The 24,117-nt window shown below is 51.0% G+C and overlaps 1 protein-coding gene across 11 annotated transcripts; it reads right to left on the reverse strand.

Annotated features, from left to right (window-relative positions):
• Positions 1 to 665: 665 nt before the first annotated feature.
• Positions 666 to 20,202, reverse strand: HDAC6 (histone deacetylase 6). Of its 11 annotated transcripts, none has more exons than XM_046673750.1 (29): positions 19,826 to 20,201; positions 18,964 to 19,086; positions 18,826 to 18,879; positions 18,529 to 18,617; positions 16,485 to 16,569; positions 16,333 to 16,373; positions 15,502 to 15,598; positions 15,260 to 15,357; positions 14,173 to 14,277; positions 13,980 to 14,048; positions 9,664 to 9,790; positions 9,499 to 9,564; positions 9,347 to 9,406; positions 9,179 to 9,268; positions 8,733 to 8,839; positions 8,576 to 8,643; positions 8,167 to 8,332; positions 7,949 to 8,077; positions 7,620 to 7,788; positions 7,177 to 7,310; positions 6,539 to 6,607; positions 6,232 to 6,424; positions 4,623 to 4,772; positions 2,785 to 2,959; positions 2,013 to 2,686; positions 1,810 to 1,929; positions 1,531 to 1,677; positions 1,306 to 1,434; positions 666 to 1,086 (listed from the first exon to the last, which is right to left on the reverse strand). In XM_046673750.1, exons 1-29 carry the CDS (start codon positions 19,919 to 19,921, stop codon positions 1,018 to 1,020), a joined length of 3,699 nt encoding a protein of 1,232 aa, XP_046529706.1. In that variant the 5' UTR covers positions 19,922 to 20,201; the 3' UTR covers positions 666 to 1,017. The 11 variants fall into 11 exon arrangements, with proteins under 11 accessions (XP_046529706.1, XP_046529704.1, XP_046529710.1 ...); XM_046673748.1 differs by having other exon boundaries at positions 18,751 to 18,879; XM_046673754.1 differs by lacking the exon at positions 19,826 to 20,201 and adding an exon at positions 19,715 to 19,731 and having other exon boundaries at positions 18,751 to 18,879.
• Between the last annotated feature and the right edge of the window lie 3,915 nt (positions 20,203 to 24,117).

The raw sequence follows: 24,117 nt of genomic DNA on the forward strand, positions 1-24,117 counted from the left end.
GACCAATGAGCTGTAAGCAGGAGTTATTGGGCGGGGCATCCAAAATGCTCCTTAAAAGGGGGATGACTGAGCTGGCTGCTTCCCTTCCCCACACGCCTTCTTGACTGGGCAGGGCTCTGGTGGTCATCTTAGGGTCATAAGGTGGGCTTGAATAAAAGTGTAGGAAACCTCAGCCCTGACTCCTTTGAGTGGCCAAAGAAATTCTCATTAGGTGGGAGAATTAAAACCCTCAAATGAGCCTCCAATTCCCCAGCCCTTGTCAATGGTAGGCACTCCTTCCCCCAGGAAGCTACCTAGGAGGACCAAATCTAAGTATGTTAAACCTGGACCTCCCCCACTGCCCCAATCAGGACAAAAGACAGGTGGCAAGACCAAGCTCTGGTGAGGATGCTTTCTGACAGTTTTGCCTTCTCAGCCCAGGGTGCAGCTGGGACCAGCTGCGAGGCTCCTATTTCTATAGCAGGCACTCATTTTCTCATGGATTCCACCTTCTAATCTGTAGTGGAGCCAGTCAAGCTGCTTGCTCTATTTCCAGTTAGTTTTTTGAGCACTGATGTGCAGGGGGTTGACCTGATAAAGACCCATATCCTTGTCCCTTCATTACTCATCAGCCCTGTTGGCCAGGGGTATGGGGTTCCCCACCCATTCAAAATTAGAAGGCTTTCTCCAGGTTTTGTAACAGCTTGTACTTTATTACATATGCAACCCCGCCATACCTGCCAGTTGACCCCCCCCTCTCTCCAAAGTACCTCCTGGGGCCACTGAGCTGCCCCCCTGTCCTTCTGGGGCAGAGTAGATAGAGTCCCTTGAGCAGGCTGTGGGCAGGGGTAGATCCACAATTGATTATCACAGTCCTCTTATAAGTATTTATACTTAAATCAGCACCCTTGGGGAGTTGTAAAGGGTCCCAGGATGGGATGGAGTGAAGCTGCCCCTCATCCACGGTACAGCTTGGATGAACTAAGGCCAGTCTATCCTGGGCCTCAGAAGGTGGAGAAGAGGAGCACGTCCTGGGATTTAGTGTGAGTGGGGCATGCCCTCCCCAAACTTGTTCTGGTGGGCGACGTTCTTCGCATCTAGGAGAGCCTGGGAGGAGGAGGCAAGAGAGGCTAGGTAAGAGAGAGTGAGGACCCCCCCTACCTCGGCCAAGAGGCTGCCCTCACTCCAGCCCTCAACCACCCTGTTTCCTGGACTACCCCACCCACATGCAGAAGGGTCTCCACTCTCCCCTTACCCAATCACAGAAGGTATCTGTGCATGGGGGGTGTGAGTGTGCACACATTAGAGGGTCTGCCCAGGGTCTACCTGGTGGTGGACATAAGCCTGACAGTAGTAACACCAGGTAGACAGGTCGACGTAGCTGAGGACCAGAGGGTGTCCTGAGCCTTCATGGTGTTGGAGCATATGGGCATTGATGTAACGACCACAGTAGACCTGAGGCGGGGGAACGAGTGTCGGATAGGGATCAGCACCTACCTGCAGTTTACTCCTGGGCCAACCTCCACCCCATCCCCTTCCTCTGCTGCATACCTGATGGCAAGACAGACACACCCAGTTCTCCTGGAGTGCTCCACAGTCCTGACAAGGTTGGGTCACGTCCAGGCCTGTGTCAGGTACGGGGCTTACTGCCACCAAATGAGGACACCAGGGCAGTGGTGTCACGGCATAAAACATGGCCTGGGGTGGGTGAAACTGAGTAAGCTGGGGACTCCAACTCCCCATTATAGGTTCCTACATCGCATGCTCCTACCTGGAGGTACAAATGGGCAAGAGATGGAAACGACAGTCCCAGCCCCTCCCTGAGCTCACCTGGTCAGTGTCGGCATTGTCCCCAAAGCTCTGCATCAGCACTAAATCATCCATGTCTTGACCTCCAGTTGCCTCTCCTAGTAGTCTCTCCTCTTCAGGGCTCTGAGATTCTGGTGCCTCCTGGACACACAGAGGCAAGAGATGTATCCGAGATGCCCAATTCTTGCCCCTACTTCCCCCTACCTGGGTGCGGTGGGCATTACCTGAGCCTCGTTGTCTAGTTCCAAGGTCCTGAGATTCCCAATCAGCTTACTAGGGGATATGTGGGGTGGGTCTCCTTCCACAGGTGAGGCTGGGGGAGTCTGGTTGTCAGTGCTTGAGGCTGGAGGGACTTGGATCAGCTCAGCTCCCCTGACAGCCTCTGAGGTGGTCTGATCCAGCGTGGTTACTCCTGTGGTTGTCTCTGAGGTGGTCTGGTCCACTGTGGCTACTCCTGGGTTTGCCCCCAAGGTGGTCTGGTCCAGCGTGGCTCCCCCCATGGCTGTCTCTGAGGTGGCCTGGTCTAGCTTGGCTTCCCCCGTGGCTATCTCTGAGGTGGTCTGGTCCAGCGTGGCATCCCCTGTGGCCATTTCTGAGGTGGTCTGGGCCAGCGTGGCTTCCCCTGTGGCTGTCTCTGAGGTGGTCTGGTCCAGCGTGGCTTCCTCTGTGGCTGCCTCCAAGGACTTGTCCTGAGTGAGCTCCACCACAGCTGTCTCTGACTTAGTCTGGCCTGCAGTAGACTCTTCTACAGATGATACTGAGGTGGCCTTCCCCCTGCCTGCATCCAGAATGTTCCCTTCTGGTGTGATCATCTCCTTGGCTGACCCAGGATTGGCTGGTTGGGGTGCCTTCTTGGTGATCAACAAAGAACTGGATGGTCCCTCCTTGTCTTCGACCTCTGGAACCATGGGAGGGAGATCCTTGAGTGTGGGTACTATCCCCTCTCCTGCCCTCTCCCGAGCCCCCCATAATCCCCAATTCCCCATGCCCACTCACTTGTGATCTGCAAGCTGCGCCAGTATCTGCGATGGACTTGGATGGTCTCAGTGATGGAGGCCAGGGCCCCTGCTAGTGGGGGCCGTGTCAGGGTCAGCAGAGGTGGTGGGTCCCCAAGGAGGGAGCGGGTGCAAGCGGCCATGGACTCTGAGATGGATGTCAGATTATAGCCACCCTTTGTTAAGGAAAAGGGGAGGGAAAGGTATGAGGAGGGTCCTCAGGGAATTTGGGAGGCAAGATATCCTGCCTCCCAACCCCTCTTCAGAGCCCCGCAAGTCTGGAGGGTGGGTACTGGGGACAAGTGAGTAGAACCCACATCTGTCAGATGGGCAGCACCCATTGTGTGAGGTGGTTGTTAAGAGGGATAAACTGTGATGTAAAGTGCAAGATAATAATAACCACAGTAACGACAATACTGACGGTAACATTACTAACAGCTGACATTGATTAAGCGCTTGCTGTGTGCCAGACCCTTTTCTAAACACTTTATGCATGTTAATTCACTTACTCCTCACAACCACATTTGCTCAATCAGTACAGGAACCTGTCTCCACAGTATGGAAACCCCTGGCCGCACCTCTACAGAAGTCCCTACCCCGACCTGGTACAGGAACAGCTGGTGTTTCTACACGAACCCCTGTCCTGACCTGGTACAGGTCACACTCTTTCTCACACTCCTTTGGAACTCCAGTTTCTGCTCTTTTTACAGATCGGAAGCTGAGGCTCAGAGTGGTTGGATGACTCGTCTGAGGTCATAACAGCTGGTAAGAGGTGGTGCTGAGGCTGGAACCTGGACTATCTGATGAAAGAGTCCATGTTCTTAACCGCCACCCTGCCCTGCCTGAAGCAGTCCTAGGCACACTGTGGGACTTTTTTACCAGCCCATTAATTTCACTGTGACTTATTGTCCTCATCTGTAAAGTAGTAAAAGTAATAGCACACGAAGTTGCCAAGAGAGTTAAACTAGTATATGAACAACATATAATAATAGTAAGCTACAGAGTTCATACAGTGCTGACCATATGCAGGCACTCTCCCATGGTTAGCCAGCCTTATCTTACAGATGAAGAAACTAAGGCACGGGGGCGGGGGCACTGAGTAATTTACAAAAGGTCAGTGAATTTTTCTCAGGAACTTGTTGGAGGCAGTTCAAGGAGTGGTAAAAGCATAGCCTCTAGAGCCAAGCTGCCTGGCTTTTCAAGCCCTGGCTCTGCCATTACTAAATGTGTGACCTCGGGCTAGTCACTACACCTCTCTGTGCCTCAGTTTCCCTGATATTGAGAGAGGAAAACTATGAGGTCAGCAGACTCTACCTCAGAAAGCTTCTTTGTCAAGTAAACAAATTAATAATATATTTAAAGTGCTGAGAAGAGTGTTTTGCACGTAGTGAGTGCTCAATTAAAGTTGTTAATGCTGGTATTATTATTTTTTTCGCTGAGGAAGATTTGCCCTGGGTTAACATCTGTTGCCAATCTTCCTCTTTTTCTTTTGCTTGAGGAAGATTTTCCCTGAGCTAACATCTGTGCCAGTCTTCCCCTATTTTGTATGTGGGTTGCTGCCACAGCACGATCACCAATAAGTAGTGCAGGTCTGTGCCTGGGAACCAAACCCAGGGTGCCAAAGTGGAGCGCACCGAATTTCACCAGTAGGCCACGGGGCCAGCCCCTATGCTGGTGTTATTATTAATGCCCATTATGTGCCAAGAATCCCAGGTGGGGACACTCAAAGGAGATTTTAAGAAATTACCCCAAGTGTTGCAGGCAGCCAGCAGAAAGGACAGGACTCCAGGTCTTCCAAACCACCCTCCCCCCTGCGGGAAGAGGGCCCAAGAGAGTTACCTCTAGGATTAGGATAATGTGGCCATTGGCAAGGCCCATCAGCAGGTGGGTGAGGTGGGCATAGCCCTCAGGCGACACCTGGCAACCACCCAGTGGGTCACCCCGTGCAGCGTCAAAGCCAGCTGAGACTAGCACCAGTTCTGGGTTAAACTAAGGCAAGGAGAGAAAAGATGCATGGGCATGAGGGTGGGGGCATGGGTAGGCAGCAGCTGAGGAAGACCCAGAGACACGGAGACAAGGACAAATGAAGATATAGAGATGCAAGTCAGAGAGAGGGAGACATGGGACCTGGAGACTGGGAAACACAAGACCAGAGCCCTGAAAATAGGAAGGGGAGGATGTGGAGACACAAGACGGAGAGACACAGAGACATGGAGACAGATTAACAGAGATGTAAACACACCAAACACAGACTTAAGAGACATGAGACACAGAGACATGGAGACATTTCTAGAAATGGATGGATGGGGATATGAGACAGAGTCATGAGACAGAGAGATACGAGACAGAGACATGAGATGTGGAGGCTCAGAAGTCAAGAGACAGTGACATGGGACACAGGCACACAATACAAGTGCCACACACAGAAGATGGTCACATATAGCCACATGTACTCACATACAATCAGACAGGCCCATACAGACCAGACTACACATTGTACTAGTCACACACACATACATAGTTTCTCACAAAGGGGACAGTGATACACAGCCACCCCTGCACAGACACAATCATACACACGCCATCATCACACAGTCACACATACACTGTTGTGCCCATAGGAGGTGGCTGCTTGCACAGAGGCACACATGTACACACAGAAGGTAGTCACAGCCACCATGCATAGTCAGACACGCATACACATCTGAACATGCATGCTTACACAAAGGTCACAGAGATGGTCCTCACATTCATCTGCCCTCAGAGTCAGTCACACCCATACGACCCACCACACATACACACACACACACACACACACACACACACACACACACAATACACATGGAGAAGGTGGTCACCTACGCCCGCTCATGCAGTTAGGCAAATATATATAGGCCACGTCCAGCCAGAAAGAGACACATAAACAGCAATGGCAGACACAGACAGAAAGGCGACTGTCACGCATAGCCTCCCACATGCAGAAAGTCACCAGTAGCTGTCAGAGAGCAACATGCAGTGACATACAGTATCATACCCATCACACACAGAAATAGTAGCGACAAATAGCCACCTGTGCAGAGTCTCACACACAGACTCAAACCCTTCCCTGCCTTGCACACTCAGTTCCACAGACATGGCAGTCACACGGGGACACTATCAGACACAGGCACTAGTGATGGTGTACATACAGGACACACATACAGCCAGGCACACGCAGACCACCCCTGCACACCCAGAAGTCCCTCACAGTTACACACAGGGAAGGCAATCACATATAGCCACTGTATACAGCCAGACATATGCAAAGGCCATCACAGAGTCACATCCCCACCACAGCCGTAAATACAGCCACACACAGGCCATCTCACAGGATCAGTCATCTGGAAGTCAGACACATGCACACCCACTGCCACCCACACAGTCGTGTCACATACATCCTGACCCATACCTCATAGGCAATGGGAAGCACCAGGCGATGCCAGGCAGCCAGGTAGTCAGTGTCACCCATGCGGGGCCCGTTCCAGGTCACATTGACAGTGAAGCCTGTGCCTGCAGCCCGGCCCATCTGGCTGCTGGCGCCCTCATCCCCCAGGGGGAAGAAGGTACCGTGATCATAGCGGTGCAGGGAAATGTACAGCACGCTGCCGGGGATGGGGTGGGGAGGGGGGCCATGGCTGGTTAGCAGCCCCCGGCACCCCGAGGCACAGCCTGCCCACCTCCCTGCCCACACCCCGCCCCCTGCCCCAGCCTCTCACCTGGGGTCCTCCTCAAATATGTGCTGAGTTCCATTACCGTGATGGACGTCCCAGTCTACGATCAGGATCCTGGGGAGGGGACAGCTCCTCAGTTACCCAGGACACTCACTGCCTGGGGAGAGGGCAGGGGCTAGACCCCTGGGGTCTGTCTGGAGGACCCTGGGTCCCTGGGGAAAGTGCTGGGTGGCAGGCTTGTGGGTCCTATCAGAGTAAGGATGAAAGCCAGAGCCTGGGTCCTGAGGGTTTCATCGTGGGCCCTTCATTGCGAGCAAGTGCTCAGAGCTGGACCCAGGCCTTGTGTGGGTAAATGTGGGGGGCTGGATCCTGGCTCTTTGGAAGTAAGCACCAGGGGTCTGGGCCCTGGGTTCTGTCAGGATAGCCATCAGGGGGCAGAAATGCTATGCAAGGGGAGGGCGGTAGGGTCGGGGGTGGCCCTGGATCCTGTTTTTTAAGCACCTGAGTGCCTGCCACAATCTGGGGGTCCTATCTGAGTAAGCACTGAGATGCTAGATCCTTGGTCCTTTTCTGGGGAAGTGCTAGGCAACTAGACCCTTGGGTGTTTCTGGGGAAGTCCTAGAGACTGTACCACGGGGCCTGCTGAGTAAGCACTGGGCTGGGGGCCCCCAGGGAGCCCTTACCGCAGTGCATGCCCACTGATGGCCTGGGCATGGCGAGCAGCCACAGCTACAGAGTTGAAAAAGCAGAAACCACAAGCGGCATCCTGCTCTGCGTGGTGTCCCGGGGGACGCACCACAGCAATACCATTCAAAACCTAGAGGAGGGGCAGGGAGCAAAGATTAGACTACTCACCCTCAGGGCTTTCCCTCCCCTTTCTTCTCTTCCCTCTCTCCTGCCCCTTCCACTACTCCACCAGCAGCTAGGGCCCCCAGTCCTGCAGCCTCCATGCCCCTGGCTGCATTTCCCAGTGAGCAAGGCCTCAGGTGAGCAGGGGTCCCCTCCCTGCTGTGGACTCCTCTCCATGGCCCCTTTCCACAGGCCCTGCTCAACTCTCTCAGAGCCGCCTCTGTCCATCCCCCCCAGGACCTCTTCTGCAGAGCTCCCCACCCCAAGGCGGATGCACCTCTCCCGCCAGCACAGCCTCCACCAGGCGGCACACAGCGCCAGTGGCCAGCTGCGCGCAGGCGAAGGTGCTGGGGCAGATGTAGATGGAGTCAAAGTTGGCGCCCTCACGGTGCAGCTCCCGGGTTTTCATCTTCTCCGTGGCCCGTAGACGACCCACATATTCAGCACTGGAGGCACGGAGGGGGCACCAGGGACAGTTAGACGGTTCTGCCCCCTCCTTTGTCCCACAGCAGCTCCGGGTACTGGGGAGGGAGAGCCCAGGCTCCAGCCCCCAGGGCAGCATGTGTGTACTGAGGCCTGATCCCACCCCACACATGGGGGTCTGACCTGTGGCAGGTAAGAAGCTCAGCATCTGTGGCGGGACGTGCGGGCAGGGTAAGGCAGCGCTCGGCAAGGTGCAGCTCCTCCAGACGGCGCATGATCCGTGAGACACGCTGAGGCATCTCGGGGTGATGGCTAGGAGCAGAGAACCAGAGGCAGGGCTTAGCGCTTGAGGAGGGGGAGGGGCACCCCTGCCCACTGAGCCCTGCCCTCTGACTGCGCACCTGTCCCACAAGTTGTAGTGACCCATCATCCGCTGGTCATAGACCAGCCCGGTGCGAGCCTGCAGCACAGGCCACGTCAGGACTGGGAGCGCAGGGGGCTGCCATGGTCCCTCCTCTTTCTCCTCCACGTTGTCCCCCTCCACAATGTCCTCCTCCATGGTCTCAACTGCAAGACGAGGCCACATTTACCCTACTCCCCCACCCTGAATCCCCCCGTAATACTCTGGAACTCAGTTTACCCAAACATAAAAAGGGGTAGGAAGCCTGAAACCAGGGCCCAGTGACAGAGAGGGCCTGACCCTCCCCCACCAAGGCAGCCCAGGAAAGTCAGAGTGGGGTCTGAAAGAGAATCTCCCACTCTGGCTCATTCCAGGCTCCACCCCCCACCAAGCCCACTCCTGCCTCTTACCTGATCTCACAAGGACCTCCCAGAAGGGCTCCAGGGCTTCCAGAGTGCAGGAGAGTGATGCCTGGGCACTGGAGGGCAGAGGAGGGGAAAATGTCACCAAATGGCCCCTGGGTGGGCAGTGAGGGTCCCGCTTCTCCCCTCTTCCATCTGGGCTCACCTCAGGCAGGGGGCACCAGGGGATTCCAGCATGGGGCAAGGATCTCCCAGAAGGGTGTGGAGCGAGGCGCTGACACCCTCAGCCAGAGAGCGGAGGTTGTAGCCACCCTGGGAGAAGGAGTGGGGTGGGGGGGGGGCGGTCAGGAAAGAACCAGACGTTACCAGGGAAGAGTAATAATAATATTAGAGTGCTGACCGCATGTCAAGCAACAAGGAATTTAGAGAGTGACTTCATTCCGTTCACTGAACAGTGCTCTGAGGCGATTACTGCTATTCTTATGCCCACCTTACATAAGGAAAGCAGAAGCACAAGGAAGTTCAGTGACTTAGCTGAGGTTGTCCAGCTAGTAAGTGGAAAGGCTGGGATAGGAACTCCTGCCAGACTTGAGTGCTTTGTTCTCACGTCTTCCAGGATCCATGGGCTGAGAGGCGAAGTGAGTCACTCACCTCCAGAGACAGGATCAGCTTGCCTCCTGCCAGACCCATGAGCAGGTGGGTCAGGTGGGCGAACCCTGCTGGAGTGGCAGCCATCTCACCCTGAGGGGATGTGGAGGGTCAGTCTGGCTCTCGGTAGCCCCCTTCTGCCCAACTGCCATCCCAGGGAGCTTGCCTTACCTTGGGGTCCCCTTGGAGGGCATCAAATCCAGCAGCCACCAGGACTAGCTGCGGCTGGAACTGAGGGGGGAAGGGACTACATGAAGCCACCTGCCTTCATGGCCCATCCCTCGACATCGCCCCTGCCCCAACACACCCCAGACCCCCAGGACCTCCAGGGCGACTGGCAGCAGGATGTGCAGGAAAGCAGCAATGTAGTCGGCATCTCGCATGCCCACCTGCAGACAGAGAAGCAGGATGGGGACATTCTGCCCTCTGCCCCGAACCAGCTGAAGTGAGGGGCTCACTTTGGGGGCAAAGAGTGGGCAGACACTGACCTGGTTCCAAGGCACATTGATGGTGTATCCCCGGCCTTGGCCAAAACCTATGGTGGACCAGTCAGAGGCCTTAAGGTGGGGCCAGAACCGACCCTGCTCATAGCGGTGGATGGAGAAATAGAGGACGCTTGGGGCAGAGGAAAAAAGAGGTCGGGGGGTTGAGGAGTCAATCCCCCAGACATCCCTAACTCAGAGCTATCACAGTTTACTCAACCACTCATCCATTCTCTCACTATTTTCCCCATTAATTCTTTAATTCATATATTCACTCCTTCTTCCATTAATTTATCCCTCCATTCAGTTGCCAATTTACTCAGCCTCCCATTCATTAATTCTTCTATTTATTTATCCATTACCTCACTCACTGATTCACTTGATCTCTTACCAGAACTCCTCCCTTGGCAAACATTGCTGCCCCCCTCAGTGCCCACCCAGTTCCAGCTCGGAGACCCTGAGAGCTATCCGGTCTGTCTCAGCCCCCGAGGGCTCCTGACCCCGTGGAGGACTCTAGATCATGTCTGTCCATCCACCTGCCCCTGTGACCAAGGTGGTAACAGCAGGACAAACCCACACAGGGCATGGGGCTCTTAGTGGCAGGAGCCAGCTAAGGCTGAAAAGAGCATCAGGCAAGGCTGGGGAGCTTAGTGTTTCCCATGAAGGAAGTGGGGAGACTCAGGGGAAGACTCAGTGGGGAGGTCAGAATGGGTCGGACTTGGTTGTGTGTGTGGAGCTGGAGTGGGGGTGCCGGCTGGGGCTCCATGAGGCCAGTGAGGGGACAATTCCTCCTTCCCAAGACCTTACAGGCCACCTCCACTACTTCTTCTATTTTATAGGGGAGAAATCGAACACTCAGAGCAGTGAGGGGGACTGACACACAGAGCAGATACTGATAAGACACGATGGTACGTGTTCTGATAGAAAGCCAGGCAGGGGACTGTGGGAGGGCTTAATTCTGACTGGGACAATCAAAATGAATAATCTCTCATCCATCCGTCTGTTCATCTGCCTCCTGCCTTGTTCCAGAAAGGATTTAAGGTAGCATTTTTTTCTTTTTTTAGGGAAATGCAAGAAATAGTGGTAAGCAATGAATCTAGTCAAACTTAATAGTCACATTTTAATAAATGGTGACCATGTAGTTGTGAAATTGAATGCAACTGGTATAAAAGGATTTTTGAAATTGAAGAAAAAAATCCTGAAATTGGGGAATGAAATCCATGTGAAAGCTCTGGTCTTGAGTAGATGTTTTGCTTTAGACTCTGATAGATAAATATACAGTAGAACATAAAGATTATCATCAGGAGGAAAAAAGGAAAAAGGAAAAGATTGAAAGATCGCTCACCTCACAAGAGAGCCACCAGAGTCAACAAACAAAAGAATACTCAAGGAAACTGAGTTTATAAAACAAACAAGGAGATTTTAAAATAAGTTCGACTGACTTGCAGTGAAAGGACGGTGGACTGATAGCTCTCCTACGACCTCCCTCCTCCTCCTTGCTCTCCTGCGATCCCAGTCAAAACATAGGAAAGGAATCGTAAATAAGGATCAACCAGGAAAGACTGAGAATGGGAGAAAGGATGTCAGACAATAAGAGACTTCAACAAATCTCTGGAAAGCAGTCTTTGAGGCTCCAGGGGCCCCAGAGGTTGGGGAGGGCACCCAAGGTGACCTGAGGTTTCCCTTCTGGAGAAATCAAGCACAGATCCAGGTCAAGCACAGATCCAACAAAATCAATTCTGAATAGCTAATTCATTGAATGACCAATTCACTAAATTTACTTGTTTCTTTTAGCTACTTAGCTTTAGTTTACTTGTTTCCTTGTCTTCATAATAGTATTTTAAGGACTGACCAATTTGTCTCCACCCAAGGACCCTGCTGATGGAGTTAAGAGACTGAGAGATGGGCAGCTGGGAGACTGAAGGGCATGGATAAATATTTTTTTATTTATACATTATTATTCATGAGGAAAGATGCCATGAATATATTCACAATTCTTCATATCCATGCACACAGTCAATAATATAGCCACAAAAGAACACAGCTGTAGCTTCCAATGCATTTATTAAAACAAAAAGAATGATTAATGATATTTAGCAATTCTTATTCATTTGCTTAGAGATGATACTATGGTTATGCTTTTTTTTTTTTTTTAATGCCCCATGTTTTGGAGAGATATTCTGGAATATTTATAGAAGAAATGATATAGTGTCTGGGATTAGCTTCAAAATAATATAGGAGGTTCAGCAGTGAGTGCAGGTATAGATAAAACGAGATTGGCCAATGAGTTGATAAATGTTGAAGCACTCAATTGAAGAAGCCAGAAATGACCAAAATAAAGAACACAAGAGGAAGAAATTAATGAAGGTAAAAACAGAAAAAATGAAATATGAAAAAATAAACAATGTAACAGTGAAGATGGCCAAAAAAGCCAAAAGCTAGATTTGAAAGGTAAAATTGACAAACTTTGGCAAGGCTGAGGGTAAAAAAAGAGATGTCACCCCAAGAAGAGACCCCCTTTATTCTGGCATTTGGCAGGATCCCAGCTCCCTGCCCATACTCCCTAAAGTTGAGACCTATCAGTGGACATTTCCCGCCCCTGTCCCAGGGAAATGCCTTTCAGGAAACATGCGCCACAGCAGAGCAGTCCCAGGACAGCCACCTGCAACAGTGCTTCGTTCTTAGGTATAAATGGCCAAATAATGATCACTAGACATTTGAGGAAAACTGAAGAAAACTTAAGAGAGCTCTGAACTAGTACTCTATAAAAACAAGATCAGGAATGAGATGGCATAGAAACACAGAGGAAGAAAGTGCTTTTGGAGATTAAAGAATATCTAAATACATAATTCAACAGAAGGGCTTGAAGGTAAAGCTGAGGAAATCCCCCAGGATACAGAGCAAAAGGAAAACGAGACAGAAAACATAAGATAAAAAATAAGAGACACAGAGGATCAACCCAGGAGGTCTAACATCTGACTAGCAATAAGAGACCAGAGAGAATACAGTAGAAGAAATCATCAAAGATCTAAGAGAAGAAAATTTCCAAGGATTTAAGGAAGGCATGAGTCTTCAGATGTAAAATGTCTGTCCACTGCTAAGCAGAATGAGGGGGCCGGGGTAAAATTTCAGAACACCAGGGATAAAAAGAAGAAGCTAAAACCTTCAGAGAGGAAAAGAGGTTACTCAGAAAGGAATGAAAATAGGACATCAGACATCTGCCAGCAACACTGAATGCCAGAAAATAATAAAGCATTGTCTAGAAAACAGCCAACCTAGATAACAGGCCACAAGAGCTCAGGCTCTATGGGGAAAAAGTGGATTTTATGCAGTCGGTTCAATAGAGGCTGGATAAAACCACAAGTCCTTAGTATTGTCCTCTATTGACAAGGACCCGCTCCATCACTTTCTGCAGGAAGCATAGGCTGGTACCACCCTTCTGAAGGGAAGTCTGGCAGTAGAACCCAGACTTGAAAGCATGCTGACCCTCCGACCTAGCAATCCACTATCGGAAATTCATCCTAAAGATATGCTCAGAGAAGTGTAAAATTATATATTTTCTAGACTATTCACTGTAGAATTGTCTGTAATGGCAAAAACTGGGAGGCATCATAAATGTCCCGTGGTTAAATGACCAGAGGTACAGCCATACAATGGAACACTGTACAGCCCTTACAAAGACTGAGGTGGTGCCTTTTTTTAGAGGCACTATCATGGAGAAGTGTCCACAACATGCTGTTAAATGCAAAATGCAAGTTGCTGGAGGACATGTAGAGGATTGTCCCATTAGGCAGTGTGTTAATAACAATAATGATAATAACAAATATTCATACATCATAGGAAAAATTCTGTAAGGATATAACCTAAACTATCAACAGTTATTTTTGAGGTGATGGGAATTACAGGAGACTCACTGCTTTAGACATTTCTGTCTTATTTAATTTTTTTAAACAAATACTTTGCAGTAGTTATAATCAGAGAAAATAAAGTAGTAATTTGAGGTTCATTCCAGCTCCAGGGTAAACTGACGAACAAGACCTCCAGAGATCTCTGGGCTCAAATCTCATCTCTTTCACTTCTTCTCTGTGTGACCCTGTAATCTGTAAGTCTCAGTTCTCCCTTCTGTAAAATGGGGAACCCGGCAGTCCCTGCCTGAGAGTGAAATTGAGAGCAGACACACAGAGAGCAGCACAGAGCCTAGTCCCAAGGTGGGCCCAATGAATGTGAATGCCTTCCCTTCCCTCCTAGGCTCCTTCCGGTTGGGCCTATAAGAGTGGGGGGTGGCCGGGAGTCTAGCATCTAGGGTGGCACTTGGAGCATACCTGGGGTCCTGGTCAAAGGTGAACTGTGTTCCTTGACCATGGTGTACATCCCAATCCACGATAAGGATCCTGTGAGCAGGAGAGAGGGGGGCACTTTGTAAGAGGACCAAGGTACAGCCAGGGAAAGTGCCCAGACCAGGATATCCCACTTCATGCCACCCCATCACACCCGCCCTGCTGCTTTGCTGCTGACCTCTGAATTTCATGCTTCTGTTGAGCGTAGCGGGCAGCCACGGCCACATGGTTGAACATGCAATACCCATCCATAAGACTGTGCTGGGCATGGTGTCCAGGAGGCCTAGGCAGAACAGAGAAGGCCACAGATTGGGGGAGTCCTCCTGTGCAGAGATGGACTCTCCCCTGCTCTCTAATCCTGGACCACCAACTCCCCCTCAGTGCCGATGCCTGCAAATCTGCCACGAACTGAGTAAATGGGGCCCTCGGATGCTCACCCCCAGTCTACTGCTCTCTCTCCAAAGGAAATTTGGTAATGTTCATTAAAATTATTAATGCATACACCCTCACACCCAGTCATCCTGCTCCTGGGGACTTAGCCCGCAACCTATATAACAAAAAGGGTGAAATAACATGTTTATAAGTGGACAACGATATTTGCTGTTGCATTTTTTGGAGACAGTAAATGATTGGGGAGAACCAAAATGCCCAAGGGTAGGGGGCTGGTTACCCTACTGTGCATTTGCACAATGGTGTTCTACATGGGTGTAAGCTACACATTGTTAGAGAAAAGCTTTCCAAGATGTAGAAATGAAAAATGCATGGTAGGGAAGGGAGCATGTCGAGTGCTACCACCATTTGTGGCTAAAAAAGGGGAGGGAAGAGAAAGGCTGTATCCTGTACATTTCACCAATTCTGGGAGGTCAACAATGATAAGATGTACCATGATTTTATATGCCAACAACGAAGCAGAAAATGCTACCAACTGAATTCTGAGACGCCACTGTTGGTAAGATGCATCTGGATTTCAAGATGTTACAAATATGAAAAATCCACTACGCATCTTAGAACCAACGGAATACGGTATTTATTCCATCAATAGGCACGGACTGTTTCTGGGAGGACATGAGTCGGTTACAGTGCCTGCCTTCAGGAGAGGAAGGAGATGTCTGGGGGACAGGAATGGGAGGGAGCCTTTTCCCTATACCCCCTTTTGTACCTTTTGACTCTTGAAACATGTGGATATACTGTCCATACCAATATATTTTACATTTGAGGGAAGGAATTTTTTAAAATGTAAGAAGACAAATGCTGGCGGGTCCCACCTGATGATGGCCATGCCATTCCGGATCTCGGCCCCCAGGACAGCATCCACCAGCCTGAGGACAGAGCCTGAGGCCAGGCAGGCACAGGTGTATGAGTTCTGGAGAGATAGTAGGGAGTCAGAGAAGGAGTGAGGGAGAGAGCAACCCTGTCATTCAGCTGCTTCCCCCAGGGTGGGGTGGGCGTGGGGATAGGGCACCTCAGGATTGCCACCACCCTCTGTCCTCACAGTTCTGATCCATACCGGATGCAGATAAACTGAGTCATAGGTGTCTGCTAGGATGCGGAGTTCCCTTTCATTCATGTATTGGGTCGTCTCCATCAGATCAATATATTCTAGGCTGGGGACACAGACGGGGGATGAGAGTCAAGGGTCTACTTCCCTCCTCGGCCCTGAACCAGGGCCCTGTCCCTCCCCAGCTGAGCTTTCTGTGCATCAGACTCCCGGACATGTCAGGCCTCCTCAACTGTCAGTGTGGGGGAACAGCTGGGATACAGGACACATTCCCTGCATCCTCCCTAGCCCACCTCATTTCCAGTAATATCCCTTGTCCTCTGCTCTAGCCACACCAAATCCTATGTCCAGGCCTTTGGCCTGACTGTTCCAGCTGTCTGTACCTCCCTTCCCTCAGCCCTTCTCTTCATCTGACTTATTCTTTTTCTTCTCTTAAAGCTCAGCTCAGATACCCCCTCTGCCAAACTAGCTTTCCTGGAGCCACACTGACAACCCAGCCCTCTTGCTCTAGGTTCCTGCAGCCTCCCAGGGAAACTCCCTGATCACTCTGCCCACACATCCACCATGTGTTTACACACCAGGTTATAATAACAACAATAGCTCATCATAGGCTGATGATATGTCAGGCACCATTCTAAGCACCAGACGCATACTGAACCCTCCTGAGGAACTTATGTTTACTAGCCCCCATGTTACAGGTGATGACACTGAGATTCAGAAAGGCTCAGCAACTTGCCCAAGGCCATGGGACCCATGACATTCCTTCCCAAAGCATCCAGCCTGCCCTAGTTGGCCCAGGGTAGCCTCTTCCCTATCCCTACAAGGCTCCCAAGCCTTCACCTGTGAACCAACATCAGCTCCTCCTTTTCGGCGAACCGGGCCTGGGGAGACACAAGGAACAAGGGGCTAAGCCACTGGCCACCAGGTCCTGCCAGCTCCTGCCCTCTACCCAGGTTGTTGGCTGGCGGCGGGGTGGGGATGGACAGACTCACCTGAAAGGACACACAGCGGTCCAAGAGGCCCTCCCGGATCAGCTGCTCCTTGATGGCATGGAGCCGCTCAGGGCCTTCAGGGAAGCTGGGTTGACGGAAATAGAGTCACACACACACACACACAGACACAGATAGATATGGGGACACTGGTGAGCACATTTGCTCCTGCCGCATCTTCTCCATCTACCCTTCTACAACTGCTCACGCCAGAAACTTTGGAGTCATCCCTGGCGCCTGTTGGCTCTGTTCTCACAACTTATCCAGTCTGCCCCTCTCCTCGTCACACAGCCTCCGCCTGGGCTCTTGCACTCAGCTCCTCACTGGCCTCCCTGCTTCCGCCCTCGCTCCCCCAACAGTCCTTTCTCTGCACAGCAGCCAGACATTGGTTAAAACCTAAATCAGATCATGCCCCCTCTGCCCAAAACCTCCCTGTGGCTCCCATCTCATTCCGAGTAAAAGCCAAAGTCCTCCCCATGCTCCAGAAGGCCCCGAACAATCTGTCCCATCACCTCTCTGATCCCATCTACCACTCTCCCCTCTCTCACTCTCCTTCTACGCCGGTCTTCTCCCTGCTCCTCAATCAAACCAAGTACTTTTCAGCTAGCTCATCTCCCTGCGTAGAACACTCTTCTCCCAGACGTCTCCATGGCTCACTCCTTCAACTCCTTCAGATTCCTGACCAGTTCTCAGCGAGGCCTTCCCTGACCATCCTATTTAAAACTGAAGAGTCCCCTCCACTGCACTTTCTGCTACTCTCCCTCCCACTCCATGTTTTTCCACAGCACTTCTCTTTCTAACACACTATATCATTTCCTTTTTGTCTGTTTACTGCCTGTCTCCCTCTCTAAAATGTAATCTCCACGAAGGCAGGGGTTTTGTTTGTTTGTTTACTGCTGTGTCCCTCACTCCTCAGGAAATGGTAGAAGTGCAGCAATAAATGAAGTCTTTTTGCCATCATGAGTCTTCTGTTTGGATAGAGAAGATAGATACTAAACTGGTAAACACATAAGTACACTAATGAACAAACAATGACATGGGGCTAGGAATATCTCAAAGATCAGGTGTGGGGGAAGGAGAGTGGCCAGGCAAAGCCCTCTCTGAGAAAGTCTCCTTGAGATGAGAATGTTAACTGGGCAAGGAGAAGGTGGAAACGAATCTCTGGAAAACAGATCGGCCAGGGTAAAGACTCGAGATGGGAGAGTGCCTAGCATGTTGGAAGAACAGCAAGAGGACCAGTGTGGGTGAAGTGAAGTGAAGCAAAGCAAATGAGTGGGAGGATTGGCTGATGAGGTCACCAAGGCAATGTGGAGCCTGATCATGTGCAACCTTAGAGGCTTGGATGAAGAATCTGGACTTTACCTTCAGGGGAATGGTCTGCCCTTGAAGGATTTTAAGAAAGAAAACATCATCTAGTACATATTTTTTTAGGCTGCTGTGTGGAGAACAGACAGCAGGGATGAGGGTGGAAGCAGGGGACCAGTGAGGAAGCCTCTGCAAGCCTAGGTGAGTGATGATGAGGTGGCAGTGAAGGTGGTGAGGAGAGATCAGATACGAAGTACATTTCGAACACAGAGCCCAAAGACTTTGCTGATGGATTACAACATGTGTGAGCGAATGGGAGGTGTAATACTTCCGTTTCAGCACAAACGTCCCTTCTTCATGAAAACCTTCTGGGAACCCTGGATGCTAGTCTAGGGTCCCCTACTAAACACTCTTGAATCTTCTGGTCTTAAGTCCTCCTTTAATAACACCTCACACTGCTGTTGGCTGTTTGATGATCTGCTCTCCTACTCCCCTATCAGTTCCTTGAGAAGGGACTCTGTCTTGTCCGACATGTTTGTATCACTAACTCCTGGCACACAGTAGGCACTCAATAAATGTTTGTTGGATAAATGAAAAGAACCCTTTCAAGCCTGAGCCCCATCTCCCTAAATCATCTGCTTCCTGTCTCCAGGCTAGTGTAAGAAAGGATCTGTTCTTGCTAACAGGCTCTAAGTGTGTATATTTGTGTCATTTGGAGATGGCCTGGAGGAACCAGCCTCACCTGTCATCCCAGAGGCAATGAAATTCATTTAGCTGCTCATCGAACACCAAGCCAGTGCCAGACAGCGTCTTGGCCTCAAGGTTCAGATCCTGCAGGGAAAAAAATGGGAGATACCAATCAATTTAGAGCCTGACTCAGAGGGAACATCCCATACTGTCCAGCATGGAGAACCTCAGGGTTTTGATTGTCACAGGAGCTAAATTGCAGCCAGGCCTCTCTCACCAGCCCTTGCAGCCCCATGATTAGGTCTTGGTCGGCTGCTTGGCTGAGCTTCTTCATTCTGCCTTTCTTCTTTACCTCCGCTAGATTAGGGCTGGCGCGGAGTGTGGCACCCTTCTTAACACTCCTCTTCTGCCAAACACAGAGAAGGGTCAGAGTCCAGGGCACAGTCCATTGCTCCCCCTCCCGCTAATCAGGGCAGGTCTAAGGCCTCACCGAGGCGACGCTGGAGTCGTGGGGGGGGGAGTGGGGGTTGTGCCTACTCCTTCGCTGCCTGGTTGTGGTGGAATCCTGGCCGGTAGAGGTCATGGTCGGGGAGGCTTCACCCCTGACGACGTTCTAGAGGTTGGGGTACAGGTGACTGTGAAGGGGCTGGAGTGTCCTGAGGACCCCATATCCCAGCCCCTTCTCAGGCCCCGCCCCCTATACTAGTTTCCATCCCTTAGGCTATCCCGTTCCCCACCGCCTTCTAAACTCCGCCTCTCTCAAGGCCCTCTTCCTCCTCTGGGGTGTCCATTCCACCTAGTCCCGCCCATTCCATTCCACGAGGCTCCACCCTTCCAACACTATTCTTTCTCCTTTCCATCTTTCCCTTTCACTGAGCAATTAACGCCCAGGCTGAGCCCGTTCTAGGGCCTTCATTTTCCAGCTAATCACCGCCCCTTCCGTTCTACTCAGCCCCATTCCCAGACCCTTTCATTCCTCTAAGCTTCGCCCATACCCCACCCCTTCACAAACCTGCCCTTTTCAGCCAATCTCCCGGGATCATCACCCACCCTTTCACTCAGCCAGACCCAGCCCCGGCCCCGACTCCACCCTTAACGAGCCACTTAACTCCACCCCTTATCAGGCCGGACCGGCACCTTTCACTTGGCCAGATCCCGCCCCTAACGTTTCAACTAGCCCTGCTCCTCGGGGGACTTCCCCTGGCCTTCCACCAGACCCCACCCCCTCACCCAAACCCTACCCATAACGCGTCACCAAGCCCCTTCAGCCAGTTCGGAGCCCACTCCCGCCAGTCCCCTCCCCCACCCCGCCCCCGCCGTCGACTCCGACCAATCGCTTCAGGTCCACTCACTGAGCGCAGCCCCTTTCTCAAACTCCGCCCTTGGCTCCCGCCGCCAAATTCCCGGCGACCTGTGGCGCCGCGGGTGCCCGAGGTCTTCTTTTCCATTGGGCCGGGTCTCTCTTACTGCCCGCCCTGATCCCGCCCACAACGGAGAGCTCGCCGCAAGGCCGCGCCTTTCGTGTGGGCCGCGCCTCCCGCGAGCTCACAAACGGCGGCTCTGTACGTCAGCGCGCGACGCGGGACGTGCTGCGCCTGCGTGAAGCGCGCGCCGGCCGTTCGACGCGGCGGTTAGGCTCAAACTCGCCCCTCCCCCAACCGCCTCCGCTGACGTCCTGGCCGCTGTGGCCGCCGTCTCTCCGTCCCTGTGAGCCCTTCAGGCTCGCGCCGACTGTGCCATGCGGTGACTCAACAGGGCAAGCAAGCAAGCGGGAGAGTTAGGAAGGGGCCTCTTCTCTCCTTCCCGCGGCTTCCCGCACGGCGCGTCGTGATGACGTGGCGCGGGCGGGCTGGCCTCTGCACCGCGAGCGCGGTTGAAACTGGACGATGGCTGGTGGCGGCCAAAATAGGAGTGGTGATGAGGCTAAATATGAGGATTTTCTGAGTTAGTATATTCACTAAGGTAGTACAGAGGAAGCACTCACCAAATGTTAGCTGTTAATATTCTCCCGCGAAGGTGGATAGTGAGGCGGAAGGAGTCTTAGTAGGGGAAAGTAACTGTAATGATAGCCAGCGTTACGTGACAGGCATTGTTGTAAGCCACAATTCTGTGAGGTAGTTCCCATTGTTAAGGCGGCCTTGCAGATAAGGAAACTGAGGTTACGCGACTTAACCATGTGACCTTGGCAAGTTACTGAACATCACTGCTTCAGTTTCCTCATCTGGAAAATTGTGATAATAATAGTGCCCCGGGCCAGAATGGACTCGGGGAGGGGAGTTTTTCTTGGACGGCAGCTCTCCCTGCCAGCCCCCTCCACCGGGTAACCTCTGCTCCCAAGCTGCAATAGAAAGTGTGTGCCTGGGGGGTAGGAGGAGTTGCCCTCTAATGCCCCCCAACTCCCTCCCATGTCTAAATGTCAGCCCCGCAGGAGGCCGGTTTGTCCTCCTAATCTCCCTCTCTCATTCTTCACCATTTCCTACCGGGCTGTAAGCTGGGGCCAGAGAGATAAGCGGTCTGGGGTTCAGCATCGCTGACTAACAAACAGATTGACAGCCCTGCCGCCCAGTAGCTGGGCCCTCTGAACCCTCTTGAAAACCCCGGTTCCAGCCTTCTCTTCTTTTCCACTCTTTCCCTACCTAAACATGTCTTTAGTCCCAGTGGAAGAGGGTGACAGCCCTAAGACCTTTAAACCTCTACATACACCAAAGAGAGGATATACACAGTGATACACACTGAGGAACATTCTGGAGTTGTGATGCCTGCAAAGTAAGAGTAGGGAGGCTTGTAAGAGCCAAGGCCATTTTTCTGTATAGTCAGAAGAGAGCTTCCTGTAGAGCAGGGGTCGTCAAACTTTTGCTATAAGGGCCTGATAGTAAGTATTTTAGGCTTTGCAGGCCACAGAGGGCCTCTGTGGCATATTTTTCTTTCTCTCTTTCTTTTTGTCTCTTTCTCTCTTTCCTTTTTTTTCTTTCCCTTTAAAAATGTAAAAACGGGCTGCAGTCTGGCTTTGGCCTGAAGGCCATAGTTTGCTGACCCCTGCTGTAGAGTGTCGGTCTTTGGTTTCCTTTATCTGGCTGGGATTCTTTTACAGGATGAGTGCAGAGGTCCCATGCTTCCTGAGGAGAGGTATTCCTTTTGTGTGAGGTGTGAGGATAGGGATTTATGGACAGGGGTCAGGTCACTTCTGGTGTTCTTCTGTTGGGTCAAGCAAATGTTCCTGGACAGAGTGAGACTTGGGATTCCTTTAGTGTCTATAGTGCTGTTCCTCTACTGAATCAAGCAGATGTTTCTATACAGGACAAGAGAGTTGTTTCTAGAGAGCTCCACACTAGGGGTTCCCTACAAATTCAGGATGGGGCTCCTTAGACTGCATTATGACAGGTTCCTACAGAGAGATCAGGTGGTCCAGGTCAGGGTCAGCACAGGTGTTTCTGTGTAGGTTCAGAGCTGTCTTCATATAGACATTAGGATCGGGTGTTCGTGTCCATATTCAGTCAAGAGATTGTTATTAATTGGGCTAAATTATGCTAGCTGCTATAACAAACAAACCCAGAATCTCAGGGGCTTAATAAGTGTTTATTTTTCGTTCATACAAAATCCAATGTGAATTTTTATTACTGCTCATTCATGGACCCAGGCTCTTCTATTTTGTGGCTCTGCTCTCCTCCGAATCCTTGGAGTTCTCACTATTCAGCTGGTAGATAGGGAAAGAGAGAGAGTGGAGGATTGCGTGAGAGGTTTTTATGGGCCAAGCCTGGAAGTGTTGTATGTCACTCCCCACGCTCCATTAGTCAGAACTCTGTCACATGTCCACATTGAACTGTAAGGGAGGTTGGAAAAGCGACTGAGTTCAGGAAGAAAGGGAACAGGTTTGAAGAGCCTATAGTAGTACCTTGCTACAGGATTCTATAGACTCCACAGAGCTATGCTGTCCAATGTGGTAGCCACTAGCCACACGGGGCTGCTGAGCCCTTGAAATGTGGTTAGTCCAACTTGAGATATGCTATAGTTATAGAATATACACTGGATTTCAAAAAATTAGCATGAAAAAAATTTTAAATATCTCAATAATTTTATATTGGTTACATATTGAAATGAAATATTTGAATATATTGGGTAAAGTAAACTATATTATTAAAATTAGTTTCATCTTTTTTTTCTCTTTTAATGTGACTACATGAAAATTTAAAATTACACATGTCGCTCGCATTATATTTCTATCAGACGGCACTGCTAGAGAGATTTTTTTTTTAAAGATTGGCACCTGAGCTAACAACTGTTGCCAATCTTTTTTCTGCTTTTTCTCTCCAAATCCCCAGAGCACACAGTTGTGTATTTTTAGTTGTGAGTCCTTTTAATTGTGGCATGTGGGACGCCACCTCAACGTGGCTTGATGAACGATGCCATGTCCGTACCCAGGATCCGAACCAGCGAAACCCTGGGCCGCTGAAGCAGAGTGCACAAACTTAACCACTCAGCCACCAGTCCGGCCCTGAGAATTCTCTTTAAAGTATTGGGACGGGGTGCTTGTGTAGGTGTAGGGGTTTCCTTATATGGTCAAGTTAGTGTTTCTTGTCTGGGCTCAGGAGAATGGTTCTATTACCTGGTCAGGCTGGTTTGTAGGAAAATATGAGGGTTAGAGACATTGTAGATCGAGAGGGAAGGGTGTGAAGGCGTTTTTTTCTTGTGCAGATTAAGATTACATGTTCCTTTAGAGGCCAGGAGAGTGGTTTTCTGTAGAGGGTCAGGCCAGAGGATCACTCAGGCCAGGTATTTCTGTATAGGATCAGAGCTAGGTTCCTGGAGACAGATCAAGTGACCTGTTAAGGGTTAGGTCAAGGGTGCTTATGCAGGTTCAGGACAGGTGATCATAGTGATTCAGGTTAGGGGTTATTTAACAAGGTCATAGCAGAGGTTCCTATACAGTGCAGGTGTTTCTATGTTGGCTGCTTCTCAAGAGTCAAAGGTTCCCATTGAGTGTGAGAGCAGGGTTTTCTGTATCAGCTCAGGACACAGTTTCCTGCTGGGACTCAGAGGGTGGTCCCATGCAGAGTCAGGACAAAGATCCTGTGCAGAGGTAGGACACTGTTACCTTCAGAGATTCAGATTAGCGTTTCTTCTGTTGGGTCAGGACAGTGGCTTCTGGACAGGGCAAGGGTGGGGCTTCTGGGACGAGGCCAGGGAATCACCTCAGGGCTTCCCCTGCAGGGTCAGGAGAGTGTTTCCAGAGAGCAAGGTTAGGAGTTCCTGTAAAAGATTAGGTCATAGATTCCCGTAAATGAGTCAAGTTAAGGATTTCTGTTGAGAGACCAGTCAGGTGTTGCAGTACAGTTGTAGGCAAGGCTTCCCATAGAGGTCAGGGCCATGGAGCTAACACAGGATGAAAGTTGGGAGCCCTGTACTACATCTGGGCAGGGGATCCTGTGCCAGATGAGGCACAGATGCCTGTATAGGATGAGATCAAAGCTTAAAGCAGAGTCAGGACAGATGTCCCTGACACAGGGTCAGGAAAGGGTTTTCTATTTAGGTTCCAGACTGAGGTTTATGTTGAGAGTTAGATCTTGAGCTCCTGTGGACTCCATGGGGTAGGGTGAGATCCAGGGTTTGTTGTGCACAGTCACGTTGGGGGTCATTGTCAACAATG

The sequence above is a fragment of the Equus quagga genome, chromosome 10, assembly GCF_021613505.1.
Source record: "Equus quagga isolate Etosha38 chromosome 10, UCLA_HA_Equagga_1.0, whole genome shotgun sequence".
Lineage (NCBI taxonomy): Eukaryota > Metazoa > Chordata > Mammalia > Perissodactyla > Equidae > Equus > Equus quagga.